The sequence below is a fragment of the Zootermopsis nevadensis genome, unplaced genomic scaffold (assembly GCF_977971745.1).
Source record: "Zootermopsis nevadensis isolate Lab colony 2312 unplaced genomic scaffold, Znev_1.0 Znev_ptg000007l, whole genome shotgun sequence".
Classification (NCBI taxonomy): domain Eukaryota; kingdom Metazoa; phylum Arthropoda; class Insecta; order Blattodea; family Termopsidae; genus Zootermopsis; species Zootermopsis nevadensis.
The window spans coordinates 10,166,804-10,182,228 of NW_028259139.1; the positions used below are offsets into that span (position 1 = coordinate 10,166,804).

The following is a 15,425-nucleotide window of genomic DNA, read 5'->3' on the forward strand; positions in this document are numbered from 1 at the left end:
GTTAGACTACGCTTCAGAATAATTTACGTTAACACCAGTAATCCGGGCTGTGGTCAAGATATTTTATAATGCCGGACGGACAAAAAGGCGCCCTGCTTTAAATGACATTTTTAAACACGGTAGGATTTTTTAAGTGCAATAAATGTAAGCCTGTTTCATATAACACAAGACATGAAGTATGCCTGTTTAAAAACAAAAGACAGGAAGAACTTTAATTTCAGATATGTTTGAGACGGAAACTTCATAAGTATGTGCATCTTATGGGCTGTTTATCGTTCAACTCCACATTTAAAAGCGAAAAGTTTGTATTAATTGGCAATGAGGACAGTGTCTCATAAAAATTCATACCTGAATCTGAGTGCTAAGCTCTGCAAGACTATACCCCTAAGATCAATAAGATAAAATAAAATTAAGTTTGTAATGTCGTTAGTTACGATGTTACAAGTTGCTAATTGCATCACAGTCAAGGATGTAAAGAAATCGAAATTTTAATATAATAGAATATTACCGTATTTAAATTAATTAGTAAATTAAGTGATTTTTAGAAACAATCTGTATTATGAGAAACGCTAATTTATTAATAAAGTAGGAACAGCCGTGTTATCTTAAGTCGGAACATGGAAGAAAGTAGTGCAGATTGTTTTCCGATTCAGACACGTGAGCGAAATAGAATTTTGAGTTTCAAAATAATGGTATACAGCATGAACACAGAATGTGTTCACAACAATTTGAGTTGAAATACGTATTAACCAACTAAATTTGAGGTATGCATTAAATGAATGAAATCGTTGATACATGAATATGAATATTGAAATTCGTATGTACATTTTGATGTTAAAATTATGATTAGTCGCGAGTCTTAAGCATGAGAATAATCGATCAGGGAAAATAAAAAATTAAGCTGAACAGCCATACGCAATCTAAAACATATGTTGATTGTAAAACAATAAATCTCATCTGATTTTCATGCGTCGTTCTGTAACAAATATCATGGTTTTAAAAAAAACATATATAATAAAATAAAACACCTTGTTTTCAACAAAAGATTTCCTCTTACATATATCAATACACAAATAAAACAATTAGTGAAACGTAATAATTTTTTAAGATTGCCGTCTTCTGGGTTGTTGCGCTGTGTAGTCTGGTCGATGTTAACCAACGTTCCAGAGGTCACACTGCCTCCATCATCAGGGCGATGAATGTCACATTCATCGCCCTGACCTCTGAAATGTCGGTAAACTTCTACTAGACTACACGGCTTAAAATCCCAGAAGACAGCCATCTTCAGACTCGCCGCTGTGAAAATCTCAAATCCTACGTAATAATTTTTACCATTTTTCACAAATATATTTCATGTTACAGTGGAATAAACATATACATTAAGAATCTGGTGGAAGCAAGTAAGAGCCGAGTTACTGGTGCTCCGGGAGAGTTTTGGACTGTGTGCAAAGACTGAATACAGCTGTATCAAAATCAAAAATACATCCAACAGTGCAGCACAAGTGAGGGACGGGGCAAGCAATGTTTTGGGAATAATCCACACATTTATATGGTCTCAGACTGCCGATACCTAACACGGGCATTGCATCAGACACTTGAGGTAGCGTCTCGGCTACCAGGTTATGGAACACCGTGAGGGAAAGGAGAATTGTAACTCCTGGAACAGACAAAACATCTATTAGACCTCGCCCCTGCACCACCACAGCACGAAGGATCCTCTGTCTAATTCTTAACATCTAACACACAAACACTGAACACAGAAGGCTCCACTAAGTGTGTTGACAAGTCAGTGAACGTTAAAACAAAAATAAAAAAATCTTACTATAAAAAATGGAAATGATAAATACAAGGTGCGGAACTTTAAACTGGAAATAAATATTCCCAAGCAAAAATTAATATCGTGAAACTGCAAAATTAATCATTCACTGGGATTGTGTGTTGCAGAACAGAACAGCTAGTGACTACTTCTAGGGACACGTTAATATCATGCTTTATACACAACGACAAAGCAAAATGCATACGACACAGATAAATCAAGGCGACACTGAAAGAATCAGAAGATATATCATTATTATTTATAACAATCCAGCTGTTATATCTACTTCTCAGAACAGATTCTGTTGATCCAAAACGCTCGTGCGAGGATTCATTTCTGCTTAAACAGAGAAGCATCCAAATTACGTAAATAAATCTTTATGCTAAGTCGCTAATGTGTAGTTTTACGTATAAAATAAACATACAAATATAAACAGAGCTAAGTTACAAACTCAAAACCAACTTTTCAATAACATCCATCTGAACGAGGGTCTGTGGACGTCAGTTGAAAATCTCCCGCTGAAATATCAAAACAAAACTTGTAAGTCCATAAATATGAGATCGAAATTTGATGCAGACATGAAAAAAATATATAAAAAAATTAAAATATGTGTAGTTATTGGATGGCATGCGTAGCAACATATTTACTGTTATATTTAAAAGTAAATGATGAACTAGAATGTATCATTCCCAAGCAAATGGCAAGGTTAAAAGTCATTTCTGGCTCAAAACTTGTGGGGCACGCAACACTGACCTCAACATTACAAAATGACGTAACGGTGGGAAAGAAACAGTCACTGAAACATAAGCAGTATATCCAACATAACTCTTCACAGCAACATCTAAAGCAATAAAATGTACCCCCTCATCACTTCCAACGGATGTCACTTGTAAAATATCATTCAGCAATCATTATTGACATTATACGGACAGGGTGGTGCAAAATCATAGTAATAATACGTTTAAAATGAAATGAAAGCACGGTGGAAAAGAGAACGTAAAATGAAGGGAAGAAATAGATGGAAGAACAAAAAATAATAGTTGATAACTGCTGTGGTTGCATACTAAAGCAAAGTTTAAAAAAACTGGTGAGAGATTGATGCAGAAAAAAATAAAATAAACATCGATTTTAAAGAGAACGACACATAAAACACAGACAAAGATTACAAACACCTCAGTAAATTCCACTGTAAACTGTAAAATTCCGAGAGGTTTAGTAACACATTTCGAAGACAGTTACATAATTTGTTATATTACCTAATACAGGAATAGGAAAAATTTTAGATTTTTGTAAAACTTGAATGAATGTCGTAAAATGACATTCATTCGTTGTCTGGACGTTTGTAAAAAGTACATTTGTATCGCCAATCTTCTCGAACGAACATAATTATATAATTTGTTAAAGAATTCGATTCTATTTGAAAACAATCATTGTATCAACCATTTTCACAAATAAAAAACCGCCATCTTATAATTATAATACTTTATAACTGATTTTTGATAATTTCAAGAATAAATCTACTTATAAATAGCAACCTAAATTCGCTTGTTTTAACCGGGTTTACAGGTTTATTGAAAAGTAGTAACTTTAAATTGTTTACAATCATATTTTGGAATCAGATATTTCTCCGTAAAAAAACTAAATAAAATCAACTTCGCTTGTTATGAGTACCAGATAATAACATATTATTTACTACTTAAGAATACAATAATTAGCAGAATTCGCGGTTATTTGATAGGATTTATTTCCATCACAGGAAATAATTCATAAGAGCGTTATCTAATTTTCATTATCACCAGCGTGTTCAGAAACAGACTGTACTCGAAGATGCAACTGTATTAAAATGTAAATCATGATTCGTTAAAACATGTATGCATTCAAAATAAAGTTACCATGTGTTACGAATCGCATGAACAATTACTTATTTCTGTACGTTTGGTTCGATTCTGACACGCCAAGAGTGTAAGTTAACGTCAGTAAATAAGGGTCTGGGTTTAACTTTAAAAACATTCAACATTTAAACATGAAACTAAACAAATTCACACACTTTTAACGTAACACAGAAAACACCAAGAATACAACACGAATTGACATTTCTTTACTCATTTTATCCTAAGTTAAAAAAGTTTCCTCAAAGCATATCTTCGCACAAAAGTGTGACAGTTCCATCTAGTGGGACAAAAGACAAACAGTGACTGCCAGATACTTGAATCTGTACAAATGACTCTATACAAAGTATCTAGACAACCATATGGGCCATATCAAGGACATTCAACAGACGAAAGGTTTCATTTCTGTAAAAGAAATTGGTAATCCTGTTTACATGTTTGTTACATTAAAGGGAGGGACTGGTTCATATGGAAAAATATTTTTTATTATTAATTTTCAATTATGCGATCGCCTGTGCCAGGAAACCAGTGTTTAATAATCCACATCCCTCTGCAGTCCAAGTAGCAAATTTGTAATATTAACGAGGGACTATTTTCTTTACCTATTAGGGGTCTTTCAGATGTTGGAGGCATAGTTTCGGCTACCATGTTTAGGAAAAACGTTAACGAAAGAAGAACGGTGACATCTGTGGGGGAAAAAAAAGTGCTGACAGTGAAATCAATCAACTTCATGACGGACTGCAATTTTGTAGGCACTGTGACACACATGAAAACATACTACAACAGGTCAGAAAAGAGTCTTCACTGTACCAGCATTGTACTAGTTTTTCGTTTGTCTCTCACTAGTTGACAACGCTCAGGAAACACGTCATGCAACACTGACAGGAAATTGAGTTCTTGATCGGCGAATGCAGAATGACGTATTTCCTGAGCAGCGTCTACCGATGTGACATGAAACGGACAGTTTCACAGTCGATTCAACAGATGGCACTAGTATTACACTGGTGATGCGAACTACCTTTCTGCCTCTACGAATCGAATTGAAGATCACTCTGTGCCTGCATTCATGCTCGGTATTTGTGCTCCTACGATAATATTTCTTACGATAGCGTCTACTAGCTGCAAGAAGAAACAAGCATTACTATTAGATATTTTTATCCACAACTGAGGTCATTGGGTACAAGCAATTTATCGAGGAAAAACAACACTAAATTCATTATTTCATGTGACAACGGGATAAACTTAAGGGTGCTGGGAACACAAATTAAAGCACGCGGTGTTAACAAAAAAAAAAAAACACAGTGAAACATTTCACATGGATACAAACAATTTTTATGGAGCTACCAAAATGTTGAGTCAAGTAGGAAATATATATTTGATTATTGGGTTATATAATAATGTGAGATTTGTTATGAATGTGTTAATCGACAAACGTGTTACAATTTTATTATGTTGGACACGCATTAATTACTTATTAAATATTAATTGCCAACCAATATTATTACATTAACGCAATTTTATTATGAATGACTAAGGTATGAGAATATGAACCTAAATGTTTATTGCGAGTCACGAGATTGTAACGAATTCATCTTTTAAATAGTAGACGGAAACCAGACATTTTGTTTAGTATTATTAACTTTATAAATAAACGCGATCTATAATAATTTTTCCAAGTTTGTAATTAAACGTGTCTCCATTACTTTAAAGTAAGAGAAGTTGTTTCATCTCTTAAATTATTAATTAAGGAATGTGTGTGTATTAATGAATGCAAACGGAGGACTCGAGTCGCAATAAATAAAATGCTTTGTTAATAGGAAGGGTTTTGGGTTTGGGATGAAACCAGCATCTCACAGATGGTGTTGAGGCGTGGATTGTTTAGACTGACGCGATAGAAAACAGGGGTAAAGTGAATCTGAAAGAATCCAAATTCCTTCAAAAAAATATTATTTTCTTTAGTATTACATATCGACTTCACCTACATAAATAAACAAATATTGATTAGATTATATATTACTTTCGAAGAAGACGTATTTGTAAGACAAAGAAACCTCCTTCCTGAAAAGGCATTGTGAAATGTAAAGTGATGAAAAGTGACATGCACAGGACGAGAAATTAAAGTACATTGCTAGAACAAGAGTAGACAGCTTGCAAGAAGAGTGACAGAAATAGTAACAGTACAATCAGCGATGGTGAAGGCACAAAAGTTGAAGCAGGGAGAAGAAACAGCAAAATTTCTAAAGTGGCTAAAACAGTGAGTGGACAAGTCGGTGTATGGAAGTGGGATGGATTTCAATGTCAGATTTTTAACTTTTCTTCTATGAAAGTGTAAATCGTATTTCTTTTTTTCTCCTACGATCCAAAACAATGACCTGATTCAAATTAGATTCTGAATAATTCGAATCCTTTCTTTTGTTTGTTTTTTCTGTCTTTTTTCTTAACTGACTGTACTCCAAACACGTGTTGCGTGAGAGACGAAGAAGCGAGAGTGGAGGCCCGTTGGTGGGGTGATGCACTCGGAAAGAAACCCCCTCTGTCTCCCAAGCACAAACAATCTGGTTGTGTGTCTTGTCACACACGTTTACCTAATAAAGGGACGGCATCAGATGTAGCAGGCATCGTCTCCGCCACCATGTTTAGGAATACAGTCAGAGAGAGAAGAATTGTGACACCTGGAAGGAGAAAGATGAAATTAAAGGGACTCGCTCATAAAGTAAAATGCTGTATGTGTTGGGTCTGTGAGTCGATGGTTAGGTGGAGAAGCGACTATTCGATATCAAAAACATTAAATTTTATTTAAATGCATTATTTATCCATTAAATTATTCTGATGTCTGCTCATTTTTTCGGTGACGTAAAGCTACTTTGACGACTGTAGTGGGAAAATATGTCGTTTACCATACATATGTTTCTGTTAATTTTTGACTCACAATTAATTTCAAATATACGAATGAATTCCATTTTGGCAAAACGTACTCAAAACAAATCATCAAATAATGCCAACAAGTCAACTCAATTCTTTTCATTTAAACTTTTTTTTTGGAAATGTTTAATTACCAGAAAATAGTATGGAAACTTTAGAAATATATTAGAATTTTTATTTACGCCCATTGAAAGTTCTAAGTAGAATTCATGAGCGCAGACAGAGCTTCATAAATAATTTCGAATTGCCGCATCCCCACCCTGAGTTTTCTCATTAAAATATTCATCCAACTTGAGACATATGACCGAAAGTTTGACAAAACTTCGTACAGCATCATTTTAATGACTTGAAATTAACCGATCATCTTTTCTGTCAGGAGAAATAGCTCAAGTTGGATGTCGCCTATGTGGACACGCTCCAAGGCCAGTAGGCACAAAGCGGTATATGTCGAACAAAAATTGTTAAAAAAGATAGTTTGTGTGCACTGAGTGACTCCATCTCAGTTACGGGCCATTAGACAGCGAGAATCGCTGTTTTACGCGGTGCACACAGACTATGTACCTGAAAACCTTGTAAGTTATTAAGTTGGCATACAGAGTTAATTATTATCAGTAATCAATAATTGATATTCTTTAATTAGTCCCTAATAAACTGTTGTTTCCAATTTACTGAAGCGGTGATTAATTCGTTCGGCATCTCATCGTTGATTCAACATTTACTGAAGTAGAACGTGTTTATATTTAGTATAATAATTGTAAGATGTTTCCAACACCTGTCATGTGGCCAAGTTTATCAAATAAGTTATTAGTTTTAGTAATTCTTCAAGGATGCGTCAGTTCTGTTGTCTGGCTAGCACCGGAACATAACGTAACTTTAATTACATCGGTTTAAGCATTTAACATCGCATATAAATATAAGTGACAAAGTTATTTTAAACGTTATCATAAATTATAATTAAATATAGAGTTTAAATGCGTTATTTGTCGTATAGTTATTTATTAGGAATGAAAAAAATTAATCACATTACCTTTGAAGCTCGTGGCCCTAAAGTGGGCAGAAACGAACAAAGATACAGGAAAAAAAAGGAAATATCATCAAATGGAATACTAATTCAATCATTTCAGCTGGAAAAGAAGGACATATTTGTGAGACAATCATTTCACGTCTTCATAAGATAAGCAACGGGAAATGTAAAATCATCACATCAACAAACTAGATGTCAGCTGATAACCGACGTCTGCAACACTGTGGATAAGAACTAATTGACTCGGACAACATACCACAATAGTACAACCATAATTACATGCACAGCAAGCCAGGGAACAGGGGACAAGGGCTTAATTAACCAAAACAAAAAAGCAATAAAAACATATTAAACAAAAATAATGCGAACTTAAGTGCTGTCCTAAATCCAGGCAATGCAATTGAACAGAAACATAACCGCACTAATAAAATGACATATTCTGAGGAACTTCCAGTGTGTCAGCAGTAGTATTCTGGTAGAACATGGCGACAAATACCAGAATGGAAACGTGAAGCCGCTGTAACACCGCGACCAGTCAGGCTAACACAGTTACAAAGGAATGCAAGACACAAGGAAGTTCCTAACAGAACTTTACTGTACCTAATGTCAGTTTCTCTCCACACTCGTGTGGTAAAGTGAACCCAAGGAGTGTCATAGATGAGATCATAACGCAAGGAACGATCAAATTCACCGTGTAAAATAGAGTCCGTCGCCGAATATGCACGGCGAAAGTAATGTCTACGTAGGGCTCTGGACAGCAAGCATATTCTTTTACGTTCTTTTCTCCAGGCATGCCTGAAATATATCACAAAAAAGGGAGAAGGGGGGAATAGAATATAAAAAACTTTGAGAAATCATAGGTAAGAGAAAAAGAAGCCAACCTTTAAACAAAACAGAGTGGCTGAAGGAGGATTAATACGTAAGAGAATTCCTAAACTAGAAATATTACCTAAAGATAGCTTTTCGCCTGAATCCGGTGGCAGTGTAAAGCCCAGAACAGCCATCGAGGCGATGAGTACACATGGAACTATAAGGTTGAAGAAATAGTACAGTGTCCGGCGGCGAATGATAATGATAAAAGTTATATCTATATATGGTTCGGGACAGCAGTTGTAATAAATTTCGTTCCGTTTCCCGGGAACACCTGGAATGAAGAAATAAAGAAAGAAAGAGGACAGGAAAAGAGACGGAAGTCATCAAGGAAGAAAAGTCCAGTTCAAAGAAACTGAAAACAAAATGTTTTAACGTATAACTTCATATGTTAGCCTTTTCCAATTCCAATCAACTGATTTAAGAGGTTCATGTTTATTCAGATCTTTATTTAATTGCGTTGTTTAATTAAGCAGAAGATGTAGTTGTCACAAAGAATAGAGGCAAATCAACCAATTCTTATTTCTTTGCCCCAATCTTGATCTTTATTTATATGTGGTTTTAGGAAAGCCATTTTGAGAGTTCAAGTTCATATTGTCATGGCCATAATTTAAAACTACAGAAAGAATAGAAGAAGGGATAGCATGGGGTTTGGTGGTGGGTAAAGTCTGGACCGCGTACCATGAAATGCTTGGATGGGACCACCAATTTACCTAAAAGGGTTGCTTTCGACTCGATCCTACACAAGACAAGCACGCGACTGCGTCACCGACGCCATATTGTTTTAGATCTGCCTTCCATTGACTCTCGTTAACTAAACCACCGTACAGGTGCTGCGCCCACAGGGCTTTCCTCAAACCAAGAGTTGCCCGTTCGTATAAAAAGTTCGCTATTTCCTACAGCCAGACAGCCGAACACTTGAATTTAGTAACAAAGAAAGATTTACTTACTTGTATGATGTGCACTGCCGTATGTTAGGTTACAACGAGCTCTTCCCCACCATTTGATTAAGAATCAGATTCAGCAAAGATATGTAGTCATAAATTAAAAAAACATTGTTGTTACTAGTTTCTGATCTTTAACATTAAATTATATAATTTCTACTGTATCCTTCCTGAAAATATAGTAACCTATAAGAGTTTTAAATATAACCAAATACAGAAAGACTGTAAATATTTTTAATAAAATAAACTCAATGAATCAATACAGTAGAAACAAACGTACTTCTCAAATTGATGCGTAAATTCGCAGATGTCGCTTGCCCAATCGGCACAATTCTGTTCGTATGATAGCACAGCTGTTTCATCATAGCTCGAAACAAAAGAATTACAGTGTTTTGTTGCAAAATTTCAAAGCTAGAAGTTAAATCCGATTTTATATGAATTCACAAAATACAGTATCAATTCAATGAGATCTAGCACATAAATGTTTCTGAAATAAAGTTTTAAAATATGCTAAATTTATAATTCATTCCATATTTTTAGTTAATAGCAAGATTCAGCCACCATAGTTCAGAAATAGTCCAACTTAAATTCAAGATATCCACCCTTAACTATTTTGGTATAAGAACCTATAATCTGTATCTTGATTGCCAATGTTTCGTGTTAAGAACCGAGCCCAAAATATGATAAGAGTTGAATGGCCAAAGCGAAATTTACGCATGCATAGACATTTTCTTATTAACAATGTAGTATATTTACAGAGAAAATAAATTTACTCCCACTAACAACAAATGATCAATACATTTATACTTTAGAAAAGAATACACTCAAAATAGGTTATTATTAACTTAACACGAAAATACAATTACTAGTTTCACTAACAAATCAATACTCACAATAACATCAACATCTTCAAATTTCATGCAGTAATTTTTCAAATTAAATTTTTTTTAATTACGTCGCTCTAATTTGAGAAACAGGAAGGAAGGATCGTATCTCATTAATAATTTCCAGATATGCCTATGAAAACTCTGCTCAAATTTCCGCTTACATTTTAAAATATGTAAACATAACATAAAACTTGCGTTAATATTAGATTATACTGTCAATACTAATAAAATACAATTCGTATTTAATTGTAGTTTTACGACAAAATGGAATACAACCGAACACCGAATACTCTGTTATGGATAACTACTACGAAAAACAGATCAAAAGGCATATTTTGATTCGCACACATTTACCTAATCTTGGCCACTTTTCAATTTTTGTCGTAATCGGAAAACGGACATTTTATATGAAAACCTTTATGAGTTTGCGCATGGGGGATCCCCACTCGTGGAATATCCGCGTTGATAATTCCCATCCAAACGCCTAGTCACATGGGGGAATCTTCCGCGATGGCGTATGTACCCAACCGAACATCTCAGTTACGCCAAAATCAGAAAACAACACCTGACCCATTAATCTCTTTTACATATTTACAGGCTCGGTTACTAATTAAAAAGAACTACTTGATGTTCTGACATGTTTTGTAACAATTTTAACATACAAATACACCATGTAACCTGCGGGGTTCATGCAATAAAATTAATTCTAGCCATCATTATGGAACAGTACCTACCTAAAAGGTCCCATTCACCGTTTGTAATGAAGCTACTGATGTCTCCTCCACTATCATCCTGTAACTGTAGGTCCAACTGTAATGTAACACGTCACAAATAAGTCACAAAGCCAGACAATGCCATCATCAAACAGTGATGAAGGCTACGTCACTCATTTGTTAATACTACATTTCGGTTTCGGTATGTCGTCATATAGTTGATAAGGTAATTCGTTAAAGTTATCACTAAATTTTCTAACCACATAATAAGAACTAAAGATAAATGTTGGTGCATTAATACTTGATAACCCTTCTGACAAAATAGGCTGAAGACGTCAGAATTTTCACTTCGTCTTAAATTCAACAACAGTTCATAGGTAAATGTATAATTAAAGAAATGATACTATAGTGGCATAGTCACGCATTATATTCAGTAAATAAACCTGGTGTTAACTGTAAAACGTAAACGCATGTGGCCAGCAGAGACGTTCAGCTGGAGTCGACAAATAGAAGAGGGAGGGGGGATTATAAAAATTGCAAATGTTTTATTTTGTGAGAGTGGTAATGGAATACTTCAAGAATTAGGTGCTCTCTTCTGCTTTCAGTTAAAAGTTTCACAGATAGTAAGTTAAAACTTAAGGAAGAGAATATTAAACATTTAAAGTTTTGGTTTGGCATGTTCGTGTAAACTACATATTACGTGTTACAACTAATATAATAAATACCGTTAATCAAATTTTAATACAAACGTCTCTATTACAACCAATTCAACAAAAATGAGTGCTAGAGAACATATATTTTATTACAACGACGTCTTGAGATTTTCTTGAACAATATTTTTTCGATCCTGCAGTAAAATTCTATCAATATTAGGTGAATAGACCTAATCATTCACTGTTGCATCAATGACCAATGATGATGGCGGTTAAGATTATAATAAGAATGACAATAATAATATAAAAACATTAATGACAGACTCCGAAAAATTTCATTTGAAATCCTCAGGGTTCTCAATGGATACATTAAAAAGCGCGGTCGTCCTTGGAACAGCAAAAATTCTGTAGTGAATTATAAAATGTGGACAGAACACTGAAAAATAAGTACAAAGATTTGAACTTTATGAAATTCTGTTGGGCGAGCAACCATATCAGTACTGAGTTAAATATCAGTGTCTCGGAGACACCCTGTCTCCAACAGGGGCAGGGTGAATTTCTAAAACGTTTGTTTCTAACTCAATATTGAAATGGTTGTTCACCCTAGACAATTTTTAACAGTGAAATATATATAATAAAAAAAATTGCTTAGCACTACAATGTGAGGTGGTGTGTGCGAATTGAGAGAGAGCTCCGTGAAATCTTAACTTTTGCGTATATGAAGGTGATTGGTAAACCACGCAATGAACTGCTTTACTTCCCAGAGAAATAGCCTCGTGAACGAATTGGATATTCTTGGAGGACCGTAGAATCAGTTTTGAGACGACGATGAGACGAAAATTTACTTTCACTCCGAGACTTAAACCCCACCCAAAACGTATCCAATAAATAATAATAATACGGGATATCTAGATATTCAAATTAGAACCGTTAATATCTGCGGGGTTGTAAGCAGTTGATGTACCAAGAGAGACTAGAATTTGAAGTATTCCTTTCTTTCGCTAAGCCATCGTCCTCAGAAGTCTATTCAAACTTATCAGGACTTCACATACAGATGTACCTGAAAGCCATCATAGGTCCAGCTACCAAACTTCATCTCACAGCGCTGATCATCAAAGGGGAACCACGTAATGTCTATCTTGCATGTGCTCTTGAAGATGCCCGGTGGAACGTACAAGCAGCTACCGTTATTTCTGACCACAACGTTTGTCGGATACGTCCCGTCGAAACCCTCATCAGCACTTGTAGCGGGGAAAAGTTGAAAGAAAGAACTTGTTACTGGCAGAAGTATAGAATTAGTGCACATTAAATAAACCGTCAAATTCTTTTAAAGTGTGTAAAAAAAAAATCAGATTTGTGTTGAAATAAAAATAATATACATGCACAATTATTTTTTTTAAACTTCAAAAGTAATTCGTTTAAAATAATACTTGTAATTTTAAAAGTTATTATGATTTGGCGAGTGTATTAGTATAAGAAATTCGTTAAAATGTCCGATTAAGGAAGAATTTTGGAAATAAAACTAAAAACTTATTTCAGATTCGATTTTAAAATAGGTGTTGTTAGCAGGAGCAGTAGTCATCATTGAGTTTATGTGATTTTGTGGGACAATCACTGGTGAAATCGACCTAGGAAAAGACACATTGCCCCAGGCAATGTGTCCTCTACCAAGTCGAAGGAATTAATACACGGTGGCCCAACAACAACGGCATCTGGTAGTCGTACTTGTCACCGGGCACAGTGTCATAAAATTCAGAGCTAGCAGCTTCATTTAGATTCCCCTTTTGATTCATTTTTAAAATTAAAATTACCTTACTGAGGATTTTTTTTAGTTATTACGCACAGACAGTTCAAAACTAAGTGAATTTTTTCTGTATCAAAAATTTCTGCGGTTTAATCTTTCTTTTTGGCGTTTTATATGTTTAATAAAGGTGAGAAAGAAAACGAAGAAAGGATAGCAGAAAATTAATATGATGAATATGGTTTAAATTTGCGACATGCCACAATATCCTGTTTCTTTCAAGAAAGATATCTAAATACGTTTAAAAGAAAAGGTTTAGAATATATACATACATTAAGACATACGCCAATAATTTGATAATAGTTTTAATGGTATTTATTTTTTACGTGATATAGAATCATTTATCCTCCTTGAAATTCTGGTAAAGTGATATATTAATTAGTATCGAACCCATCACAAACTGTGACAAAAAAATAATAATAAAATAAAAACACTTGCTATGTAAGATTTCGAAACGTTTCCTTAATATCGTACGTAATATATATAAAATATCAGAGTTAAAATGGATGTATTATATGCGCATGAATAAGAGAATTTAAAGTTGGTGTCAGCATCTGAGCATCAAGACAAAATTTTAAGACGTTTTATATAAAAAAATGCGTTTCCAAGGAATCCCATCTCATGACATCGTCTCAAGAGGGCGTCGCTGCAACCACCAAGCCATAGCCACTGGACTGGTCGGTGTTCCATACGCTTGCCAACCCTGCGAAATATTTACACAGGTGATCTTGAAAAAGACATGTTAAATATTTATATTACAAAGAGATGTATTAGTTTTTAAATCGCTTAAAAATTACCTTAATGTGTCCTGAAAGCAGATTTCTCAAATTTATTATAAAAAGCAGTAATAAGAATGGAAACGATTACTTAGTGATACAATACGCTTCGTTATTTAATATTAGAGGAATTTTATTTTATGAGTCTTACAATAAATGAAGATTCCCCACGTGAAAATAACCAATGAAATACGTCCATTCTTAAAAATTATGAAAATACACAAAAAAAGTTAACGTGTGTTTAAAAAAATGGGTAATAATATAAATTATATATATATTATTAATTATTGTTATAATTAGACTATTTGATTTTTAAGATGTGATTAAGTTTTCATTATAGAAGTTACGATAGTATCATCCAACTGCCACTAGGTTTTGATCCAAATTTCTGAAATGGTGATGAATGTATATTTCAGTAATGGGGAATAATCAACTTTTACATACCAGGATTCCAGTTGGATACAATCATACGACTCGAGGAAAAACTCCAGATGTCCATTGTTGCTGACCTGTGTTCTATACGTTATTTCAAAACGAATAAAACGATTCTTTGCAAAATATTTGTATTAATAACAGGGAAAATAATTTTGAACAATATGTAAACATAAATTGGGTTTATATCAATGTTTAACTCGCCAAATTAGTTTAAATGTTTTAAAATCATGCAACAAACTTCAAATTCGTCATAACTGCAAAACAATTTTAAGTTATCCAAATATCTTGAAAAGATTCCTTCGGTTATAAAGTATCTTACAAAACTATAGTACGACATGGACAAGGCATGCGACCAAACTTATCACATTACATGATTCTCGGAAGTTTCAGACATTGTTACAATTGACTGAAAAGAATCGTTCTTTGAAGAAAGACAACAAAGACATGTAAAGGAGAAAGAAAGAAACTTTACGCATTGGATGTTCCTGCTGAACTTCCATTATGGCAACAGGCTCCAGCAACATATTTAATTTTCTAGATTTCCAGATGTCAAATTCTTGCATGAAACGTTTGTTGTTTGTACAATTAAAACAGATTTTTATCTATCTATAAACGCGTTCTCACAGTAAATACCAAACTTGATCAAAGACTAGAAAAATAATTTATCGTACGCATTATCACCTCTTTGAAACAAA

General features: G+C 34.2%; 1 protein-coding gene across 14 annotated transcripts in view; it reads right to left on the minus strand.

Annotated features, from left to right (window-relative positions):
- The window catches only part of LOC110826798 (neuronal acetylcholine receptor subunit alpha-7), a 128,074-nt gene that overhangs the window by 16,050 nt on the left and 96,599 nt on the right, over positions 1–15,425 (minus strand). For 2 of the 14 annotated variants that reach the window (XM_022057797.2, XM_087344231.1), the window contains 6 exons: positions 12,779–12,959; positions 11,087–11,162; positions 8,601–8,795; positions 8,252–8,446; positions 6,291–6,377; positions 4,308–4,391 (listed from right to left, as the gene is read on the minus strand). In XM_022057797.2, coding sequence (XP_021913489.1) covers positions 4,308–4,391; positions 6,291–6,377; positions 8,252–8,446; positions 8,601–8,795; positions 11,087–11,162; positions 12,779–12,959 — 818 coding nt within the window. The remainder of the gene's footprint in view (positions 1–4,307; positions 4,392–6,290; positions 6,378–8,251; positions 8,447–8,600; positions 8,796–11,086; positions 11,163–12,778; positions 12,960–15,425) is intronic. The other 12 variants (XM_022057799.2, XM_022057801.2, XM_087344233.1 and 9 more) reach the window with 11 other exon arrangements.